This window comes from Labrus bergylta, chromosome 1 (genome assembly GCF_963930695.1).
Source record: "Labrus bergylta chromosome 1, fLabBer1.1, whole genome shotgun sequence".
Classification (NCBI taxonomy): Eukaryota; Metazoa; Chordata; class Actinopteri; order Labriformes; family Labridae; genus Labrus; species Labrus bergylta.
The window spans coordinates 3988048-4008997 of record NC_089195.1 but is presented as its reverse complement, the minus strand read 5'-3'; the positions used below and the strand labels follow the sequence as shown (position 1 = coordinate 4008997).

General features: G+C 40.1%; 1 protein-coding gene across 13 annotated transcripts in view; it reads right to left on the bottom strand.

Moving 5' to 3' along the window:
* rims1b (regulating synaptic membrane exocytosis 1b) overlaps window positions 1-20950 on the bottom strand; it is a 91224-nt gene that overhangs the window by 18365 nt on the left and 51909 nt on the right. For 3 of the 13 annotated variants that reach the window (XM_065965393.1, XM_065965429.1, XM_065965711.1), the window contains 18 exons: window positions 20033-20073; window positions 19756-19866; window positions 19473-19572; window positions 18001-18124; window positions 17492-17538; window positions 15876-15991; window positions 15647-15777; window positions 14670-14841; window positions 14373-14526; window positions 14089-14145; window positions 12617-12770; window positions 10847-10969; window positions 9559-9621; window positions 8950-9027; window positions 6778-6897; window positions 4433-4522; window positions 2796-2873; window positions 2273-2338 (listed from right to left, as the gene is read on the bottom strand). In XM_065965393.1, the coding sequence (XP_065821465.1) occupies window positions 2273-2338; window positions 2796-2873; window positions 4433-4522; window positions 6778-6897; window positions 8950-9027; window positions 9559-9621; window positions 10847-10969; window positions 12617-12770; window positions 14089-14145; window positions 14373-14526; window positions 14670-14841; window positions 15647-15777; window positions 15876-15991; window positions 17492-17538; window positions 18001-18124; window positions 19473-19572; window positions 19756-19866; window positions 20033-20073 (1825 nt within the window). The remainder of the gene's footprint in view (window positions 1-2272; window positions 2339-2795; window positions 2874-4432; window positions 4523-6777; window positions 6898-8949; window positions 9028-9558; window positions 9622-10846; window positions 10970-12616; window positions 12771-14088; window positions 14146-14372; window positions 14527-14669; window positions 14842-15646; window positions 15778-15875; window positions 15992-17491; window positions 17539-18000; window positions 18125-19472; window positions 19573-19755; window positions 19867-20032; window positions 20074-20950) is intronic. The other 10 variants (XM_065965631.1, XM_065965735.1, XM_065965660.1 and 7 more) reach the window with 8 other exon arrangements.

Below are 20950 nucleotides of genomic sequence, written 5' to 3'. Positions count from 1 at the left end.
TGAAAAAGTGAGCTTTACGTGTTTTACGTAACTGAACAATGTTGAGTTATGCACTAACGCAGGGGTGCCCAACCTTTTTTGAACCAAGATCTACTTTTAAAGTTACCAGTCTGCCGAGATCTACCAGTCCACATAGTGAGCCATAGCTTTTACCAACAGCCTACAAACGCATTTAATACTCACACAACAAACAGAAAATAATAAACGAGAGTTCTGTAAAAAATAATGCAGACTACAGACTACAGCATGCTGCTGTGAGATGATTTTGCTTTTGTTAAATTAGCTGCAGACACGGTGAGAGTGAACGGAGTAAAGTCCAACCGACCGTTTGACCGGGTCACGTGTGTTCCCACCTCGGTCCGTACGGATCACGGATCAACTGTGGGCTGTAGCACTAAAAGTAAAAAGTAAAAAGGTTCGCGTGGTGGCTGGCGCTCCAGTGCAAGTGTGTGTGTGTGTGTGTGTGTGTGTGTGTGTGTGTGTGTGTGCATGTGCGTGTGCATGTGCGTGTGCGTTTGCGCTGTTTGTCGGTGTGTCTCGTCCCCCGCGATGCTCACAGTCATGACAGCAGAGAGGAGCAGAGAAAAGTAGCTGCAGCTTCATCAAATGCGCTTAACACTCGTAGCATAGTTTCTATATATGACTTTTTTGGTAAAACATTTAGCCCCCCCCCAAGGTTTTACCTGCACGTCATTGCGCATGCCTGCACTCTCTCTTGCGCGCGCTCTCTCTCTCTCTCTCTATCTCCGCCGCTCGCTCTCTCGTGCACGCAGCAATTTCATGAATAAATGAAAAATTAAATACACACAGGTCGGAAGTATACTTGGGCTCCCAACACAGGTATCGTGTGTGGGAAACAGTGCAATGAGATGAAATTGAAATCACTTTTCTATTTTACAATTGTATTTTATATTGACAAAACATCTCGCGATCGACTGAGAATCAGTCAGCGATCTACCTGTTGATCGCGATCGACTGTTTGGGCACCCCTGCACTAACGTTTGAATTAGCGGTATCAGACTGTGTTTCTTTTACGTGTTTACAACTGAACAAGGCTGGGAGATATTGTGAATATGCACATTAACGTTTGAACAACGTTGAGTTATTGTGAATGCACTACGTATAAAACTACGTTTTGAGAGTTAAGAGAAACGTCAAAGAAATAATTTATTATTTGGGGAAATCGTCTTATGTACTTTTGTTTTTGTAGTTTTATACGTTACGTTTTATACGTATTTATATTTATATATTCACAATATCTCCCAGCCAACACGTTCTATTCTATGCGCCTTATAATCCGGTGCGCCCTATATATGAAAACAGTTCTAAAATAGGCCATTCATTGAAGGTGCGCCTTATAATCCGGTGCGCCTTATAGTGCGGAAAATACGGTATATCGTCTGAAAATAACTCTGTGAGTCATGACTGTCTACAATGGGTGTAACACCCGAGTCCCACTGTCTGTTATGTTTTCAGAGTTTTCAGAGTCCTATCTTCAGTTTGTTTACATCGCCCGGACGGCCGGCTGACTCCTCCCCTCGTGTATAAAAGTTGTTTAATTGAGGGACTAGAGAAAAGAAGAATAACATACTGTACTCACTGCTTAACTGTGTTTCTAGATCACGCTCATTTCAGGTCAATTTACATGCAGTGTGAAGATACCAGCATAATAAAGATCGCTAGCATTAGCATGCTAACACAACAATGCAGCGCGAGTTGTTTTGGTTTCATGCTGGTGCTCAAGGGCGACATCTGCTGGATCAAAAAATCGCATATGCCTTTAACAAACCTAGGCAGAAACTAGACAGAGCCAAGCTAGCTGTTTCTAGTCATTGAGATAAGCAAAGCTAGTGCTGGCTGTCGTGTTAAGAGTGGATGTAGCTTAATTAGCTGCCTGTAAATAACACAAGAAACATTCAAGTGGCTCGAACCCCTCACATCAGCAAACTGCTTCTTACACTTACAAAACGACATAAAGGTAAGTGCAAAAAGCGATTTACAAAACCCTTGATTGTAAGTTATTTGGATTATGTAATGTGTTAGTTATGTTTAGTGTTATAGGGAGGCTTTTCTTATTTTGAGCTTGCTTTCAGGTTCTACACAAGCTGCTGTACTTCCAAAGAGAAAACAAAAATATTAATAATCCAGCTTTGACCGTCAGTCACTGATGGTCAGGCACCGTCCCTCCAGACAGCAAAAGGAGCAGGGACATTCAAAGAAGAGAAAAAAACTGAATGAGTAGATGAATGAAGAAATGAATGAATGAGCTTACCCGTGCCCCTCCAGACTTTTTCTGCTGCCCCTGTGACAGTTGGGAGTTGATGAATTGCTACACGGCCTGTTTTCGATTAAACAGTAACCACAAAGAGAGGGGAAAAAAACAAACGACACGACATGAAGGATGACAACCCACAGGATGTATAACTGAAGACTGACTGATGTGATATAATGTAAAAAGACTCAAACCAAGACTTCGGTTTAGTTATTGTCGTTTTTAAAAAGCACTATAACTGAGAATTGCACATTCTTTTGAAGCAATGTTAGCGAAAGCACTTGAAAGGCAGATGAGTCAGGAAATTCAGAGCAGGCACACAGCAGAAAGAGCAGGTGCAGGAGAATAAAGGAGGGATTACACAGCATTAGACAACAAATATTTACAGGAAAAAGGGAAAGAGACATTGCTGATCATAAAGATCTGTGCAACACCATCGTCTACACTACAAGAGCTCTGGGCTACAGGAGGGGTTCACAGTGAAAGCAGGAGAGGGGCAGCAGGAGAGGCAGGCCTGGTGTACCTGTCTTCCTCAGGGGTCACATGTTCTACAAAGATCCTGGGGCTTGGGGGAGTCTTGTGGGGCAAAGAGTTGGAGCACCTAGAGGGGGTGGAAGGGTGGGAGGAGGAGGAGCATCCCGATGTAGGAACACCAGGAGGAGATGTAAGTGAACACAGGGACTGAGGAGGGTTGACACTGTTCAAATTTATGTCACAATATCAGTTAAAAAAACATGTCTCCCAATAGTGAAATGCATTATCATGCCATTCTTTACTTTGATTAGAAAGCAACACATATTGCTGGGCTTTGATTGGACTTTAAAGGCTTTATATGCAATTTTTTGATCCAGCAGATGTCGCCCTTGAGCACCAGCATGAAACCAAAACAACTCGCAGTGCATTGTTGTGTTAGCATGCTAATGCTAGCGATCTTTATTATGCTCTTATCTTCACACTGCATGTAAATTTACCTGAAATGAGCGTGATCTAGAAACACAGTTAAGCAGTGAGTACAGTATGTTATTCTTCTTTTCTCTAGTCCCTCAATTAAACAACTTTTATACACAAGGGGAGAAGTTAGTTGCTGTCCCGACAATGTAAACAAACTGAAGATAGGACTCTGAAAACTCTGAAAACATCACAGACAGTGGGACTCGGGTGTTACACCCATTGTAGACAGTCATGACTCACAGAGTTATTTTCAGAGGAGATACTTGATTTATATTATATTTAAGAGTGAAAAATCACATAGAAAGCCTTTAAAGCCTTTAGATTAAAGTAAACAGGGCCGTCACTCAGAAGAGGCCATGTGAAACTGACTGCTATCACCCTTCCTAACATTTTGACTTTCACCATGATCTTAAACGTAAACAACAGGCTGTTGGCCGTGGTTTATTATATACCATACAGCAGTGGTTCACAAAGTTGGAGTTGGGACCTTCGGGGGTCTGCAAGACCCCAAGAGGAGGGTCTTTAAAAAAAAAAAACAATTATGCTAATTTTTAAAATTTTTAATTGTAGAATTTACCCATTATTGTAAAAACAGCACAAAAAGTAGTCCAATTTAGATTCAACTAGTAAGTGATAAGAAAATGAAGTTCATGTGTAAAAGGAAGTGTGGACAACAGGAACGCAAGGAATACAAAGGAGAAATCCTTCCTGCCGCTCTCCCCTTATCCCATTTCTCTTAACAATGAGTATGGTATTCTACCTGTTCCTTTGTAAAGCGTCCCCGAGATAACACTTGTTATGAATGCCTTTTCACACATAACTCTCAGGGAGAAACATTTCTAGGTTGAGGCTGCACTTAAGAGACACTTCAGGGACTCAAATGAGTTTGCTCTTTAATCTCATCTGCCATTAGTTGGAACAAACTCTTAAGGCCTATTTCTGTTTTAGAGATTAAATATATGTAAAAGATTCCACATTCAAACAACATTTATCTATGGAGGTGTACCATTGCAAATTCATTCATCTATGAAAGTGATACATGACATGAGCCGGTGCAAAGACATGGAGAAAATGTTGTATGATAAAATCATGCAGGAGAAAAAGCTGCTTCTAAAGGTTTTCAGGAGAGTCTGTGATCCTCATCTCTGCATTATCCTTCAAAATGTAATATTAGAATCTTGTGAATTGCATTTAAAATGTTTTTTATACCTGTCTCTGTCAGAGGAGTGAAAGTTGGTGTCTGGTCTGAGACAGGTGGTGCTGGCACTCCTTACTCTGTCCAACGACGGCTGCAGGTCGCTGCATCACCACAACATGGCAGCAGAGAGAGAGAGAGACAGAGGAGAGAGAGAGAGAGAGAGAGAAACAGAGATGGAGACAAGATGTACAAGGACAGAGAATCCAGGCATGAGAGGAGGAGATTGAGAGTAAAGTGTGATGAGTAGGCGGTAGACAATACAAAAAGAGAGGAGAATAATGTGAGATTAAGAGAAAGGAGACAGATGGAAGGAGGGGAAAGAGAAGACAGAAAAAGGCATCAGACAGTGCAGTGACATGTAATGGTTCTGATTCTAGATCTCCATTTATCATAGGCAGTCATTCCTTGCAACTATACACTGGCAAGACCGCTCAGATGAGAGGTTGGTGGGTTGCCATGGGAACCAGGTCTGAGTGGGAGCGGGGAACTGCTTCTGAGTGTGTGAGAAGGTGAGGAGAGGGTTGAACGGGTGAGGGGGGAGCAGAGGAGCAGCTAGTGTTGGCTCACAGCTGCATGTTTGTCATGTCACTTTCAACAGATGGTTGGCTCTCTGCACCATCGCATGACACTGCACTTCATGCTTTCAGAACAAAAGCCTCACACGGACGACAACAAGGGCTTAAAGTTCAGTGTCGGTGTAATGCTCTGCCAGCATGGAGTCAAAAGGTAAAAAAAAAAGAAAACAACCGATATGTAAAGACAAACACATTTTTGGAGGATTTGGAAAAATATGGAACTATAATTTTTAGTAATTTTAAGAATAGGAGAAAAAAAGGAAAAATGTAAAGGGAAATAAAAGTGCTATCCAAACAAAGTAATAAAAAAATGACAGAAACAAGTATTCTTACAGATTTTCTGTTTTTTTCTATATATTCATTTACATTTAGAAAATTGTTTAAATTGTTTAAAGTCTTTATATGTGATTTTTTGATCCAGCAGATGTCGCCCTTGAGCACCAGCATGAAACCAAAACAACTCGCGCTGCATTGTTGTGTTAGCATGCTAATGCTAGCGATCTTTATTATGCTCGTATCTTCACACTGCATGTAAATTTACCTGAAATGAGCGTGATCTAGAAACACAGTTAAGCAGTGAGTACAGTATGTTATTCTTCTTTTCTCTAGTCCCTCAATTAAACAACTTTTATACACGAGGGGAGGAGTCAGCCGGCCGTCCGGGCGATGTAAACAAACTGAAGATAGGACTCTGAAAACATCACAGACAGTGGGACTCGGGTGTTACACCCATTGTAGACAGTCATGACTCACAGAGTTATTTTCAGAGGATACACTTGATTTCTATTACATTGAAGTGTGAAAAATCACATAGAAAGCCTTTCTTTCTTAATATTGTTTCAAAAGTTGTGATTAATGAATCAACATTAAGAGCCTGGGAAGGAGACCCTCCACAAAGTGAATTGATTCATAGCTTGGTCATAATAAATGTTCAAATTAAATAAAGGGTGAAGAATAATGAGAAATAAAATAATCATTATCAGTTAATGAATCATGTAAAATGATTTGAAAAAGGAAGGGGAAAAGGACGCTACTATACAAACAAAAATGTTTTATCTGCACAACTCATGAGCATGGGTGACTGAATTTATGAAGGTGTTCAATGATAAATAGAGAACTCTAGAAAGTGTTTAATATATTCTAAAACCTATATACACATGTACACATACACACAGCATATGCACACACTCACACACAAACACATATTTTGTGTATTCATGTATCCATCCATCCATTATCTATACTGCTTCTCTCATTCAGCTGGAGCTGATCCCAGCTGTGATTGGGCGAGAGGCAGGGTACACCTTGGACTGATCGCAAGATCACAGGGCTGACATATAGAGACAGACAACCAGACACACTCAACACTCACACCTACGGACAATTTAGAGTCAGCAATAAACCTAACCAGCATGTCTTTGGACTGTGGGAGGAAGCCGGTGTACCCCTAGAGAACCGACACATGCACGGGGAGAACATGCAATCTCCACACAGAGAGGCTCCTGATTCAAACCAGGATCCTTTCTGTGAGTCAACAGTACTAACCACTGCACCACCAGAGCCCTATGCAGGTATCCTTTAGGTATTAGTTTATTTGTTTTTATAGTCCTATGTATATTTCAATATTAACTGTCTTCTTCTTTCTTGTCTTGGCACTCTATGACTCTATATGGAAATCTCCTCTTCAGCTTGGGTTAGGCTGGTCACCCACTATGAGGGAGAAAGAAGCAGTTCTGGGTGAAGGAAGGACGGGGGGAGGTTTGTGCATGTTTTGTTCTTACCTAACCGTGACCTCATCAGTGAACCTTAGCACACGGTGTGTAAGGATGCTACGAGGCATGGTGCCGCCCCCTTCCTGCCTGGAGGGCGGCTTGCTCTTTAGGCATGCAGGGAGGGTCGAGCTGAGTGCCAGAACCCCCAACCAACAGGCAGAGGAAAGCCCCGTGTGCAAAAACAAAACAAAACAAAAAAGGCAAAGGAAAACAAAATGACACATGCAACTGGCAGAAATATCTAGAAAGAAAATAAATGAAGGGGGGGGGGCAAACAAGCATGAAAACAAAGCTTTGCAGAGAAGCAGGAGACACAAAAAAAGGCAAACATCCACATCATCACATTGAAGATGATGAAGTTGATGAACTGCACCTCAGAGTCAAATTCATTATGTAAGAGTAGGGATATCTCCTCCTGCCCTCCCTGTGGACTGACCCCACACACACATATATATATGGGGGGAGATTACATGTAATGCTGATTATATAACACCATGTACGGATGTTAAGCATGGAAAGTCGAGCAAACCAAACTACTATACATCTGTCAAATGTATAGGAGAGCCACGCAGAGGATTAAAGCAGAAGACAGACGAATGGAGGGAATGTTTGTGCAGGAATGATGCGTTAGGCTACAGTACAGTGACTGATGATTATGTGTTTTTATCAGTGGTCAGAGGAAAGGTAAGATCACGTTTTAAAAACAATAGGCACTGATGTGCTTCGGCAAAAATTGAGAGACTCGAATAAACATCTGATAAATATTTGAGAGGGCAGTACTGGTGTGTGTGTGTGGATGGTTTGTGTCGGCTTTATAGACAATTAACATCAATGTGCATATCTTTTATCTTATTCTGATCATTCCCAATCACTTCATTTTCATACATTTTAAACAGAATAATAAGCATTTCTATATTTCATTCTTTTAATTTTTTTATAAAGTTGGGGAAACTTGCAAGAGACACATTGATTCAAATATTTGCAGAAGAAGCCAAGACAAGCTTAACTGTTCTTATGCGTTACATTAACGCCCACTGGACTTTAAAAATCTATCTTCCTTATATCCACTCTGCACAGCTCCTACATTGCACTTTTTGTACATTTTCTGTTTTTTATCTTTATTTTTTATATTTTACATTTTTAAATTCTATTTTATATATTGTAATATCTTCTTATACTGTATTATTTAAGTTGTTGCTAGTTCTGCTTTATTTCCTTGTTAATTGTTTAGCACCAATACACCAAGTCAAATTCCTTGTATGTGTAAATGTACTTGGCAATAAACCCTGATTCTGATTCTGATTCTGATTCTGATTCTGATTCTGATTCTGATTCTGATTCTGATTCTGAATCTGAACTTGACGGCCTAATTTTGGACAAATTAAAAAAACGCCCAAACTACAAATACCATCAACATGCTCTTTATCTAGTGTATATCTTTTATGTGTTTACCATCATATGTATGAAGTACTATGTACTATTAATGCTGATGGGACTGGCCTTTTTATGCAGGGATTTATCAAACCAAAAAAAAAGTTCAGGTAAACATTGTAAAGCAATCCAGTTCTGCTTTGTTAAAATCATATGAAACCAAATTCGTGCTGGAGCAGAAAGTCAGGAGGATTAAGTCATGCCACTAGCCTGACTAGTTACGAGCTGCAGATGAAAATAAGTGGTGTGTTTCAATAATGATTGTTTTTTGTTATTTCCTAAGTGACGAAACATCATAGCTTTGAGATTTGAGATGAAAAATGAAAAAGCCAGGACCGAGGTTTAATATCATCTTGACCAGGACCATTTTTTTTTTGATTGATTATCTTACAACATGGCTTACAAACACAACACTTAATTGGCACATCTCATATGTTTTGAGGAAGATGGTCAGAAGTGATGGACAATTAAATGTATGGTTTACACTTTAAAATGATTGTATAACACAGAGGGAAGAAAACACAAACGATGAAGTTAGCCTAAGCAGCAACATGACAAAGCAGCTCTGCACACACTCCCATTAAAGCAAGCACAATCAGCACAGTGTTCTAGGAGAAATCAGGGCATTGAATGCTCTGAGAGGACACTGTCGCAACCAAATGACCATCCAACTCCACAAATGAGTCTGGGAAAACTGCACAGGCACAGAGCAGGGATAGGACAACACGGTCTTTTAAGCTAGCCGCTTACCTGTAAATGTCTTTATGGATACCGTTTACTAACAGGGGCATTTTTGGGGGGAGTGTGTTGCTGTATCTACCTACGCCCCTGATGTAAGTGTTGAGATTGTACACATAAAGCAAGACAAGAAACAAAAGGTGGAAGAAAAAAAAACAAGTGCTGTGAGTAAGCAAATCAAATGCAAAAAAAAAAAAAGAAGAAGAAATTAATCAAAAGAGCTTTGCCTTGTTTGAGATCAGCCACAGAGCAGGTCACTAATCCCCTCACACAGCCACCAGTGTGCTGCGTGTGTTTTTTGCTTGATAGTTGTGATGATAGAGGCGATATTCAGACATTCATTTATGAGTTTGCAACAGCTACTAAGCCCCAACATGTCACTCGGAAATATGCACTTTTTTGCAAATGCAAAGAAGCCGACACACACTCTACACTCTACAGTGTCCATTCAAGATAAACTCAGTGTTTTGCATGAAGTATGACCATTAAGTGTGTTAAGATGAACTTGTTAAAGTATAGTGGGGATGTCGATGATGATAAAATGGCATATTTTATTAAATAATAAAGCTGAATGGTGATCAGTTGTCTGTTCTTTTTTTTTTTTTCTTTTTTTTTTTTTACCTGTTTGTATGCAGGCACTCGGCACTCCCACCTCGGATAGACCTGTGCATCTCCAGGACCTCACTGTCATTGCCATGACGATGGGTTAAAGAATGACAAACACCCCGAGAAAAACACAACAGAAAAGGATGGCAACTCAGACAGGCAAAGTGAATTTATGAATGAGAGAAACCAGGAAATCATAAGTCTAAGATTTCAGTTCAAGTCTGCATCCAGCAGTACAGAATGATTTAACAAACGTAGAGTGTTCTTTCAAACTGTTAGTAGTATTAGTAGGAATTAGTTGAAAAAAAGTATATTAAACACATTTGAAAACCAAGTTATTTACCATGATTCAACCCTTATAAAATACAGCCCTTGCTGAATTGTTTTTTTTTTTCCATATAGAGTATTGCATGATCCCCCTTACTGTGCTATGGTTGGCTTGCATATGATTGGCCTTTGGTGTTTTACACAGCTCTTTACCAAGACATAAAACAGATCACTCTTTCTGTCACGTCTCATATAGAAGGTCATGCAGATTTTTCTTCTCATTCTCTAAACCAAGACGTTTTGGTGACCTATCCCAACTGAGATGTTGTTAACCACTTTTTTGTTGGGATTGGACACCAACACTACTTGGTTAAGAATTCCTGGTAATTTGACACTTTCTTACAGGACTAGTCAATCATAGAGCAGTAGGTTGAGACTAGACTGAGCTCCATTGGGGGAAAATCCTACTTGTAAATGGGAAACTAAGAATGTTGCTTGGATAGGGCAACACAACATGGGTGTAGCCAGTAAGCTACATGTAGGGTTTAGCACTCGCTCTTCCTCTACCATGTCCTTGTCTGCAAGGAATGGAGTTACACCATGATATAATTCCCATTAATAAAAATGTACAGTAGTAGCTATGGATTACGCCCTTTTACCCTGAGTCCCTTCCCTGGCAATGCTCATACATGAATTTTGGGGAGCTGAGGCCTTCAAAGAACAACTGGAGAAAGAGTGTGTTTGGCTGCTGAGTTCAAGCATCAGCAATCTCTCCTAAGAATCACGAACCCCACCTTTAAAGCTCAATCATTACATTTTGAAACATATATACAGTATATGCATGTTGAAGTTTAGAGCTGCTTTCAAATCATCCCGAAGTGGCCCATTAGGAATTCAATGTATGTGCAATTTCATTCTTTATGGTTTTATTATTAGATCTATATTGTGTTATTATTGGTAAATATAATTGTAAAGAGTCTTCTAAAACATACTTCATGACCCCATCCCAAAAAAACAGATTCAGGAAACAGGTTACCTGTCTTCAGAGTACTCGTAGTCTGAGTCCCCGGAGCGCTGGTGCTCCAGGTGAGAGTCGTGGTAGCGGGAGGGGGAAGGCGAGTGGGACTGATGGCGGTTCTGGTGGATCTCATCCAGACTCCTAACAAAAAAAAAGTAAATATCAAATGAGTTTATGCTTATTCTTAAGACAAATCCTGACCCATATTTGAGGCATCTGATGATCCAATATGTTCCTTTCTTTTCTTCAGGTCATATAAAACCCACCTCTGGTTGTTATGACGTAATATATGATGCCAGGTGTGGCCGTGTGAAGAGAACATGGAAAAAGTCTACTTCAGTTTAGATATAAAATGATATCATTGCATTATATTTCATTTTATGGAATATGACATAATCTGTTATTATTATTATTTATGACGTTGTTACTCTACCAGCAATAAGCAACGATGTGTTCTACCCAGTGATAAGAAATACTGTGGCATTACTGTGATGCTACTACTATTTGTGGTAACTAGTAACAAATTAGTTAAGCCTCTAAATTATGGAACCAATTGCCAGTGGAGATTAGAAATTGCACCTCCCACCATACATTCACTCACCGTCTTAAGGACTGGCTTTTAGGCAATCAAAATTGTGAACACCTTTGATAGTATTTAATCTGAGTGCATGTTTGTCTGTTGTTATGTATTGTTGTAGCTGTGCTGTCTAATCCATGGTGCTTTGTATGAATGGTTGTATGGTTATATGTTTTAATGGAGTCAGTATATTGGCATCATGTTATACTGTTGTTATCTGTTGCTTGTTTTCCTTAACATGTTTTTATTTTTTAGCCTCCCTGTGCCTAGCTTAACATCTTGCCAAAGGACTACAGTTGAAAATTAGCCTGCTGGCTAACACTGGCACATTTACAGAAATGTTGATTAATGTGCACTGTCCTTTAAATAATGAAATGAAATTAAATTAAATTAGTTTCAAGTTAAATAACAAAATGAACATGGTGAGTTGAAGTCTACATGCAGGAAGGAAACCTTCTCTCACACAGCGCTAAACAACATCACGCTTCTTCTAAACTAGCTGTCAGAGAGCGCCGTGCTGCAGACAGCAGAGAAGCAGGTGCAGCTCATGTTAGCTCAGCAGACCAAGGAGGAGACACTCCATACAAACATCCAGCTTGATTTAAAAAACCGCCTGCTCCAGGACGTGTAAACTGGATTATAGACTGATAGACAGGTATGATGTCAGAGACCTGCTTCACATCAACTGTTGAGTCTGTTGCCTTTAGAGATCGAAACGGTAAAATACCTACACCTTGTGGCAGAACTATTCTGCCACAGCAACACTAAATAATGTGATCAGTAATATGAGGATTGAAGAAAAAAAGTGACGCTGAAGTTAATTTCCCAAGTAACTAGTTACTTTTTCAAATCAGTTACTCAGTTTCTTTTTGACTGTATAGTTACTACTGTCAATAACTAACTAGTTACTTATTTTCAATAACGTGGCTAACACTGGTACTACCTGATAACGATTTAATAAATGGTGGGATGAAATGAAATATGGAATGTAAAATAGGAAATATAAGCTGCATTCATTTTCTGACATAAAAAAAAAAGTGAAATTAGATAGGCAGAGCTGACTGAGGCTGTTGCAGAATATACAGTATATACAACTTGATTAAAAAGCAAAACTTTCAGATGTTTGGAATGGGCATGTAGATATTTTCTGCACCCATTACCCACACTCCTCTATATGTTAACCAGGCAGCTCTGAAAGGTTTGATGCTGACCTTTGCATGGGGACGTGTGCAGGCCGTGAGCGAGCCCTGCAGGAGTCCTCTCGGTGAGGAGACACAGAGCGGGAGCGGTGCTGGACTTGCCGCTGCTGCTCAGGTACAGCCAGCGTACTGCCTCGTTCTCTCTCCCTGGAGTTACGCTCTGCATCTACACACACACACACACACACACACACACACACACAGCAACAACAAAAACATCCATACAAATCCACATTCATACAAATATGTTTATCCACAACACACAATGACACAAAGATAGAAAACAGACAGACACACACAGATAAAGGCATTATTTTTGTGTCATTTGAGGAAATAAATGCACCAGTTGTGTGTACCGTTGTTGTACTACCATCTACAATTACAGATGCCATTCTTTTAGAAGATTGTAGAACATCACATCAGGATGTTTTACAGGAAAATGACCAGCTAGCAAACAGGTTAGCTGGTCATGTAGCCTGAGTGTGGCTGTGAGGCTGAGGCTGACTGTTTCTGCAATGTCTTTATCAGACTTGATATCAGTAGTATGCAATAATTATGCAGATAGCAAAACACCCATTTAAAAAAAAAAAGCAAGGAGCCTGTGTAAAACGTAAATAAAATCTATGCTTACAAAAAACATTCCCAACCAATGAGCTTTACACAATACATTTATGTGAAAAAGATTTTGAAGAAGATTTTGCCAATAATTGCATTGTGTTTTTAATTACATTCGACACAGTGTCCAACATTTTTAGAATCAGGTTCTGCAAGAAACTGCACAAGATTAAGAGAACCTTTATATGTACTCAAGGTATAAAACAGAGCTGGAATTTGATCCGATAATTGAGTTTTTGGTAATAATTTCTTATTAAGCTTGTGGCAAACCAAACCCATTTAGCTTATTCAAACACCAAAATGAGCCTAAAAGTTCTAAGTTTTAGATACATGTAACGTTCCTCTGACAGGAGATTAAGCCACAGCAGAAACAGACCAACAATAAAGCAGTTGTGTGATTCTATTTGCTTCTAATGTGCATGTTCAGTGTCCCTTTTTTGAAGTAGGCAACTTCTGGGCAGGACTCATGCAGGTAGAATGGCAGTGAACAACTGTAGCTCTACAGTCTAACATGCACTCAGTGCGTTAGTGTTTCTACAGTCCAGCAGAGGAGGAGAAACTGTTAATTGCAGCCTCTTGTAAAGTAAGAATACTGCTAAACTGCATCACTATAAAGGCTGGACATTTCCAATAGTTGTGCAGTCCAGGAGCATACTGATGAATTGCCAACTGTCTTTGTTGTTTTAGCTTTTTGCTGACACGGCAAAAAGATTGTTTATTTTAATTTGAATGCAATTACTTCTTAAATGGCGCCATAAGCAGGCTTAGAGTGTTTGTATGGAGGATGCAAAGAAAAGGCTCTCTCACCCAGTGCTGGACGCCTTCAGGCTAATACAAAGTAGTGCTCAGTAACCATGCCCCCCACCCACCTTTATTCATAACCATCAAACCATCATCAAACTCTGTGTCAATGATGCGATGCGACCCTGCACACACACACACACATACACAACACACACACATACAGGACAGGGTTGAGAGGTTCTATTGTCAGACACCAAAGAGAAAGCTGGGTAAAGGAAAGGTTAGAAACCGCACGGTCATACACACTATAGCTCAACAGAACAGGGAGTAAATGATACATACACACACATACATATATATGTATAAGCACATAGCCTATTTATATAGCATTTAATGTAACCACACATACTTTGTAGTTTCTTGCTTGGGCTGTCTCCATGGACGTGTCTGCGTGGGAGGTACGGGGAGGGCTGAGGCAGAGGTATAGAGGACACGTCATGTGTCTGGAGTTTATACCAATGAGGAATATCGTCCAGCAAGGCCGTCTCCAACTCAATCAGGATCTGAGAGAGATGAGAGGGAAAGAGCAGAAGAGTCATACGGTTGAGTAAATAGAAGCAGTCAAGAAGATCCACACAGGATCCACTTATTCAGAAGGTAAAAGAGACCATTGTAAGTATAGAATATGGATCATGTTTTCTCTCACCTCTCCAAGGAATTCACTCTCCTCCTCCTGGACCCTGGGCTGGTCCCACACTGTGATCTCTAACATTCGTTCTCTAAAGTCCCGCCGATGAACGTGGGAATATAAGAATGTCTGGTTCCACTTGGGATCAGCGCTTTTCTTCACTGTTTTAGTCCGCCGTTTACTTTTATCACTAGAACAAAGGCATGAACACAATAAGCTTCAGAGTGTAAGGAGAACGGGTGTTTCTATAAAAAAAAAACAATGAATGTTCTTTTAAAAACAAGTTCTGATGACGGCAATTTTTAAACTATTTTGGTATTGCACTGTAAATTCTGCGATAAATCCACACAATGAAGTTGTCTACACAGGAAATTATCTGCCAACCCAAGTCTTGAGATTTCTTTGAATTTCTCTGTACAGTGGCCAGCACCTTGGTCAAGAGCCTGCCAGTAGAAGCTTGTTGACAAGGGAAACAAGATTGCCCAGAGGAAACATATACATGTAGGCAACATGAAGATTCCAATCAGAAACGGCCTCCCTCAACCTTCTTGGAGGCCCCCATGATTGGAATTGTATTTTGGTTTGTGCCCAGGACCTTTTGGGTACCACAGTCTGGAATAATACCCAGTACTTTCCTATTGTGTCCGAAGCTGAGATTTGAACCTGAGACCTTCTTGTTATGCTAAAGCTAGGGTTAAAACCAAGGATATTCTTGGGATATCCCAACTGGTATTTGAGCTAAGGACCTTTGGTGTGCCTTGGTTGGGATTTAAACTCAAAGTTGGATTTTAAACCTATGAACATCTTGGTGTGCCGTGTCACAAATAGGATAAGATCAATGGATCATCTTTGTTTAAAGCCAGGGCACTTTATACTTAGCTGCTCTGATATCTAAAGATATCCTGATGTCCTTCAGTTATATTCCTACTGCTTGAAGTACAACAGATGTGCTTGTGAAATGGACCCATCACATGAAATTAATCAAATGTCATTACCTCCTATCTGGCAGGAAGTACATTTTGACATAGGGGTTCCGAGGTCGTCCGTCTGTACGGGTTGGCAGATCTATGGCTTGAAGGACGTTGACGATCAACTGATGACCCACTTTGTCGTACCACAACTTCACCTGTAAAAGCATAAAGACGGTTCAATGAATCCATATTGATATTCATTAAATGCACAACATAGCTCCATCCTCTGTCTTTCTCTTCATCAGATACTCACAGAGAGCTGTCCAGGCAGTACCATTGGGAGGTCACGGAGGGTCCCAGGGCTGGTAGGGGACATCACTGAAATAGAAGGACGGTCCATCTTTTGTGACTCGAAGGAACTCGAGCCAGCTGTTGAACAGAACAATTGTTAAATAAAATAACCATCCAATTCGTCTATTCTTTCATCCATTTACTTGGTCTCAGCCAATGAATTGTTGCAGGGCAGTCGGTAGAGAAGGTAAGAACAGATGCTCCTCTACCCCACAGTGTTATCCAGCTGTCACTAGGGGGGGTTCCTTGGCATTCCAAGGTAAGATACAATCCCCTAGGGTCTCCCCTCAGTTGGTCGAGCCCAGGAAACCTCAAAAGGAAGGCGTCCAGGGGGCATCCTGATCAGATGCCCTAACCCCTTAGCTTAAGTTATTTCAATGCAAAAGAGCAGCAGTTCTACTCCAGGTTCCCTCCTGATATCTGAGCTGCTTACCCTTCAAACACTAATCAATGTCAGCTACTATATGATCTAATTTTTTAACCCTAAGACAAGCTCATGATCATGTGTGAGGATTAGAGAGTTGATACTTTTGTGTTGATAAAGCTTTGCATTGAAGCTTAGCTCCCTTTTCCACACAGTATAGTATCAGTTCACTAAAACATCTCCATTACTACTAACTTCACCCTCATTTATCAAAGGATTGCCTCCCTAAAGTGGTGCAAAGGTTGCATGTTCCTGCAACCATTTACCATTACCCCCCATATGTCGACAACACTCAGCTGTATGGTTCTCTCAGACCAAATAAGCCTCACAGTTCAGGTAATTTACTTACATTTCTCATGGATGCTAAATGCTGGATGTCTTAAAACTTTTAAACGCTCTATGAAGATACATCTGAAGTAATCATAATATTTGGTCATACCCAATCCTCCAGCCTTCTCTACAGGACACTAGGTCCACAAAACAACTGTAAATAATCTGGACGCCTTTTCTTTGAAACTCATGTCAAAATCATGTCCAATCTTTCTTTTTCCAAATAAATAATCCAAAACAAGATCCTCCATCTCACTCTCTTTACACAAAGTACTTCATGCTTTTATCTTTTTTTTTAGATTATTGTAATGTAATTTTAACCAGTATCACTCAGAGCTTCCTCCAATGACTCCATTAGTAAAAACACTGATTTCTATGGAACACAGAGGATAACCGGCACCAACAAATATATGCACATCACTCCTGTTCTTGCCAGCTCACACTGGCTGCCTGTTTAAACAAATTGATTTAAAGATTGTATTGAATACTTTAAATGCTTTAAATGGCCTTCACCCCAAATATTTAACAGATCTCCTGTATTTGCCTGGTCGTTCACTTAGATTGGTGGGTGAAGCGCTGCTGGTTGCTCTGATATCCTGGCTGGTTACAAAAAGTGACCATGCGTACGCAGTCAGAGGCCTCTGACCATGAATTTCTCTGCCAATCACAATGAGACAGTCTACATCTTTATCTTCATTTCCATTGGTAGGCTGCTCAATCCAAAGGTATCAGCGTCAGACACATTGCCCACGTGACAACAGGCAAAAATCAGTTCAACAATTCTTAATAAGAAAGATAAGAAAGCTCCTCCTATTAAAACTTACTTGATTCTAGAGGAGGGTGGGATGACTCTGGGATTCTTGGGATGTCTCTGTAAAAAGGTCAAGAAAGTCAGTGAATTCCTCAGTTTCCAAGGTATTGAATCTACATCAAGATGCTTGCAATGTAAAGACAGGTGTACATTCATCTTTAAAAAAAATGAATGAGTAAAAGGCTCATGGCAACCAACAGTTGCACGGCGGGGAAAAAAGCAAGCAGTTGATGTAATACACATCGACATCTCAAACACGATGGTTTGTAGGGAAGAGGAGGATGGTTTTCTCTTGGATCTTAAGATTTCAGGGAAAATTTTCATGAAGGGGCTCCACCTATAAACCAACTCTACTTACTGATATGCTCTATACACTTTTCTCAAGAAGTTTTTGGACATAATTCGGTGGATAGAGCTTTTAGATAAAGGAAGGAGACATATCGAAAGCATCTGTCAGAAAGTCAATACAATTACTTGAGCACTTTAGTAATATTAATCCATTGTTAACAACATTAAGTTTACCCTATAGGTCTTGACACAACAATTTCCACTTGAGGTTCAGCCTTGGATTCAAGGATAATGTTGTAAACTTCTTTCTTTGTTAGTCCAGGCAACGACTTCCCGTTCCACTGCAGCACTTCATCCCCTGGAACCAAGATGGTCGACACATAGATTACATCTTTAATCCACCCATCCATCCATCCCCACCAATCCATCCATCCATCCACCAATCCATCCATCCATCCACCCATCCATCCATCCCCACCAATCCATCAATCCATCCATCCACCAATCCATCCATCCATCCGTCCATCCATGCATTCAACAATCCATCCATCCACCAATCCATTCATTCATCCAGCCATCTATCCCCACCAATCCATCCATTCATCCATGCATCCATCCATCCCCATCAATCCATCCATCCCCACCAATCCATCCAGCCATCCCCACCAATCCATCCATCCATCCCCACCAATCCATCCATCTAGGCATGCATCCACCAATCCATCCATCCATCCACCAATCCATCCATTCATCCACCCATCCATCCCCACCAATCCATCCATCCATCCCCATCAATCCATCCATCCATCCCCATCAATCCATCCATCCATGCACCCACCAATCCATCCATCCATCCATCCACCAATCCATCCATTCATCCATCCATCCATTCATCCATCCATCCATCCATCCATCCATCCATCCACCAATCCATCCATTCATCCATCCATCCCCACCAATCCATCCATTCATCCATCCATCTATCCATCCATCCATCCCCACCCATCCATCCATTCATCCATCCCCACCAATCCATCCATCCATGCATCCACCAATCCATCCATTCATCCATCCATCCATCAATCCACCCATCCCCACCAATCCATCCATTCATCCATCCATCCATCCAGCTCAATTTTGAACTTCTCATTAAAATGGGAATCCCAGGGACGAAAACAACATTTGTTCTGATGTATAAGTGGAAATAAATAGGGTTTGCTTTAGCAGCTGCTGACTAACATCTGAAAACTAACATTGAATGGTGCACCATTGCATGGAGAATGTGTCTTCCGATTTAGCCCACGAATGTTCCTTTTTCAACAAGATCAAATAATGTTGGCTATAATCTGTTCTCGTTTTTTTTCTTAAGAATCAAACTCCTGCTCTAATGTGACACATTGACCAAACAAAGCTTAAAGAAACTAAAAGCAATTCAATCCTTCCTTTATAACATTTTAAAATAATCCATTTGTATTCAAGTAGAAGATAGGAAGCCAGCAAGCTTCAAGTTCTTTGCTCAATTTTACTCCCATTATCGCATGAAGTTAAGTTTAAGTTAACTTTTTTAAGAACAATATTGTTGCTCTAACTGAATTACAGTACTGACTTACTGTACATTTGATAGAAAAATAAACTATCACCATTATAAAACAAGTACAGATAAAAGTAAAGTAGCTCCTGAAAAGGCATTCTTATTGGATTTATACCTGCTCGTAGGTGTCCCACGACATCTGCCAGGCTGCCCTTCTTAACTTTTGTGATAAAGGCCCCGAGTCTCCCTATCTCTGTCATCTTCCCTCCAACCACCTGCGCATTTTGGAGACAAAAGACAAAGGATAGGATCAGAGGTACATGCTGGATTCAGTTATTGTTCAACAGGCAATATTCAACATGCTGTGTGTGTACATGTACAGCACTACATACAAATATGTACACATTATTTAAAGCTAAGAGCGATCCTGGTCCAAATGTGATTTCCTTCCTGCTTACTTTTAGGCCAAGGAGCGAGCCAGCCTCCCGCGGCATGGCTGACCTCTTGCTTAGAGTGATTCGTCCGATTAGGTGGTCACCCTCCTTGGATGGCTGCCACGTAACTGGATGCTGCAGAAGAAGTTGTGAGGCATTGTATGAACAAACAGAGAACAAAAATGGTTGAAAGAAAATGGCAATAAGTGTTAAACCATTTGTTCATGAAGCTTTATGAGTAATTATAAGGGCATAACATAGCCCATCCTGTCATGAATCTGTTGTGTTTGCTTTAACTTACATGCCAAACTGTAGGATCTAGAGAATGACAATCCCAGTCACCTGTATGGAGAAAATGAAAAAGGAGGGAAGTTAGTTATGCTTCTCTGTCTGTACTAAGGACAAATGATTCTTGCATGTTTAGCAACTGTACATTATATGGTGTAGTTTATTTTCTATGAATTAAATACAAGTATGGGTTAATCTTCAAATGAAATGACAAACAGACTCAGACACAGTTTTGGGGCCTATCTTTCCTATTAATATTGACCCTTATTCTGATTCCACTGATTGCAATAAGAATTCAGATTGTATTGAAGTGAGTTGAAAAAAAAAGACCCTACTGCTTAGTAGATGAATTACCTCAGTAAACATTTTCTAATGACTTAATGGTCTTAGTCCCTTCTTTCAAATCATGTTAAATTAGGAATCATTATCATTTAATAAAAGTAGTCCGTTATCTTCAAGACTGACCTCTTATTTCTTTTTGTTTCCATCTTTGATCCCAACCTGATGTACATGTCACTCACAAAAAGTATGAGAATACCAGAGGGTGTCATCCTTTTGGAGGAGATCAAAATGTTGCCAAACTGTGACATGAAATTTTTAAAATAGCTGGTGATGAAGACATGGGATTTTTTGGGCTTATACCAATATCAATGTTAGGTGGAGAAAAAGTTAGATACCTGCAATATCTATGTTCGATCCGTAAAGATAGATAGATATACATATTTATATAGAATGTCCCTCGGGATCAATAAAGTATATATCTATCTATCTATATACACATTTATTGAGTTGATCCCTGAAATGCAGTTATCAAACACCTTTGGAAAAGATATTATAAACTATATAATGAAATGCTATTTGAGTGGTGAATACATCTAGTAATATCTGCGCATATCTGCAGAAAAGTCGATCGGGCTCTAATAAACTGAAA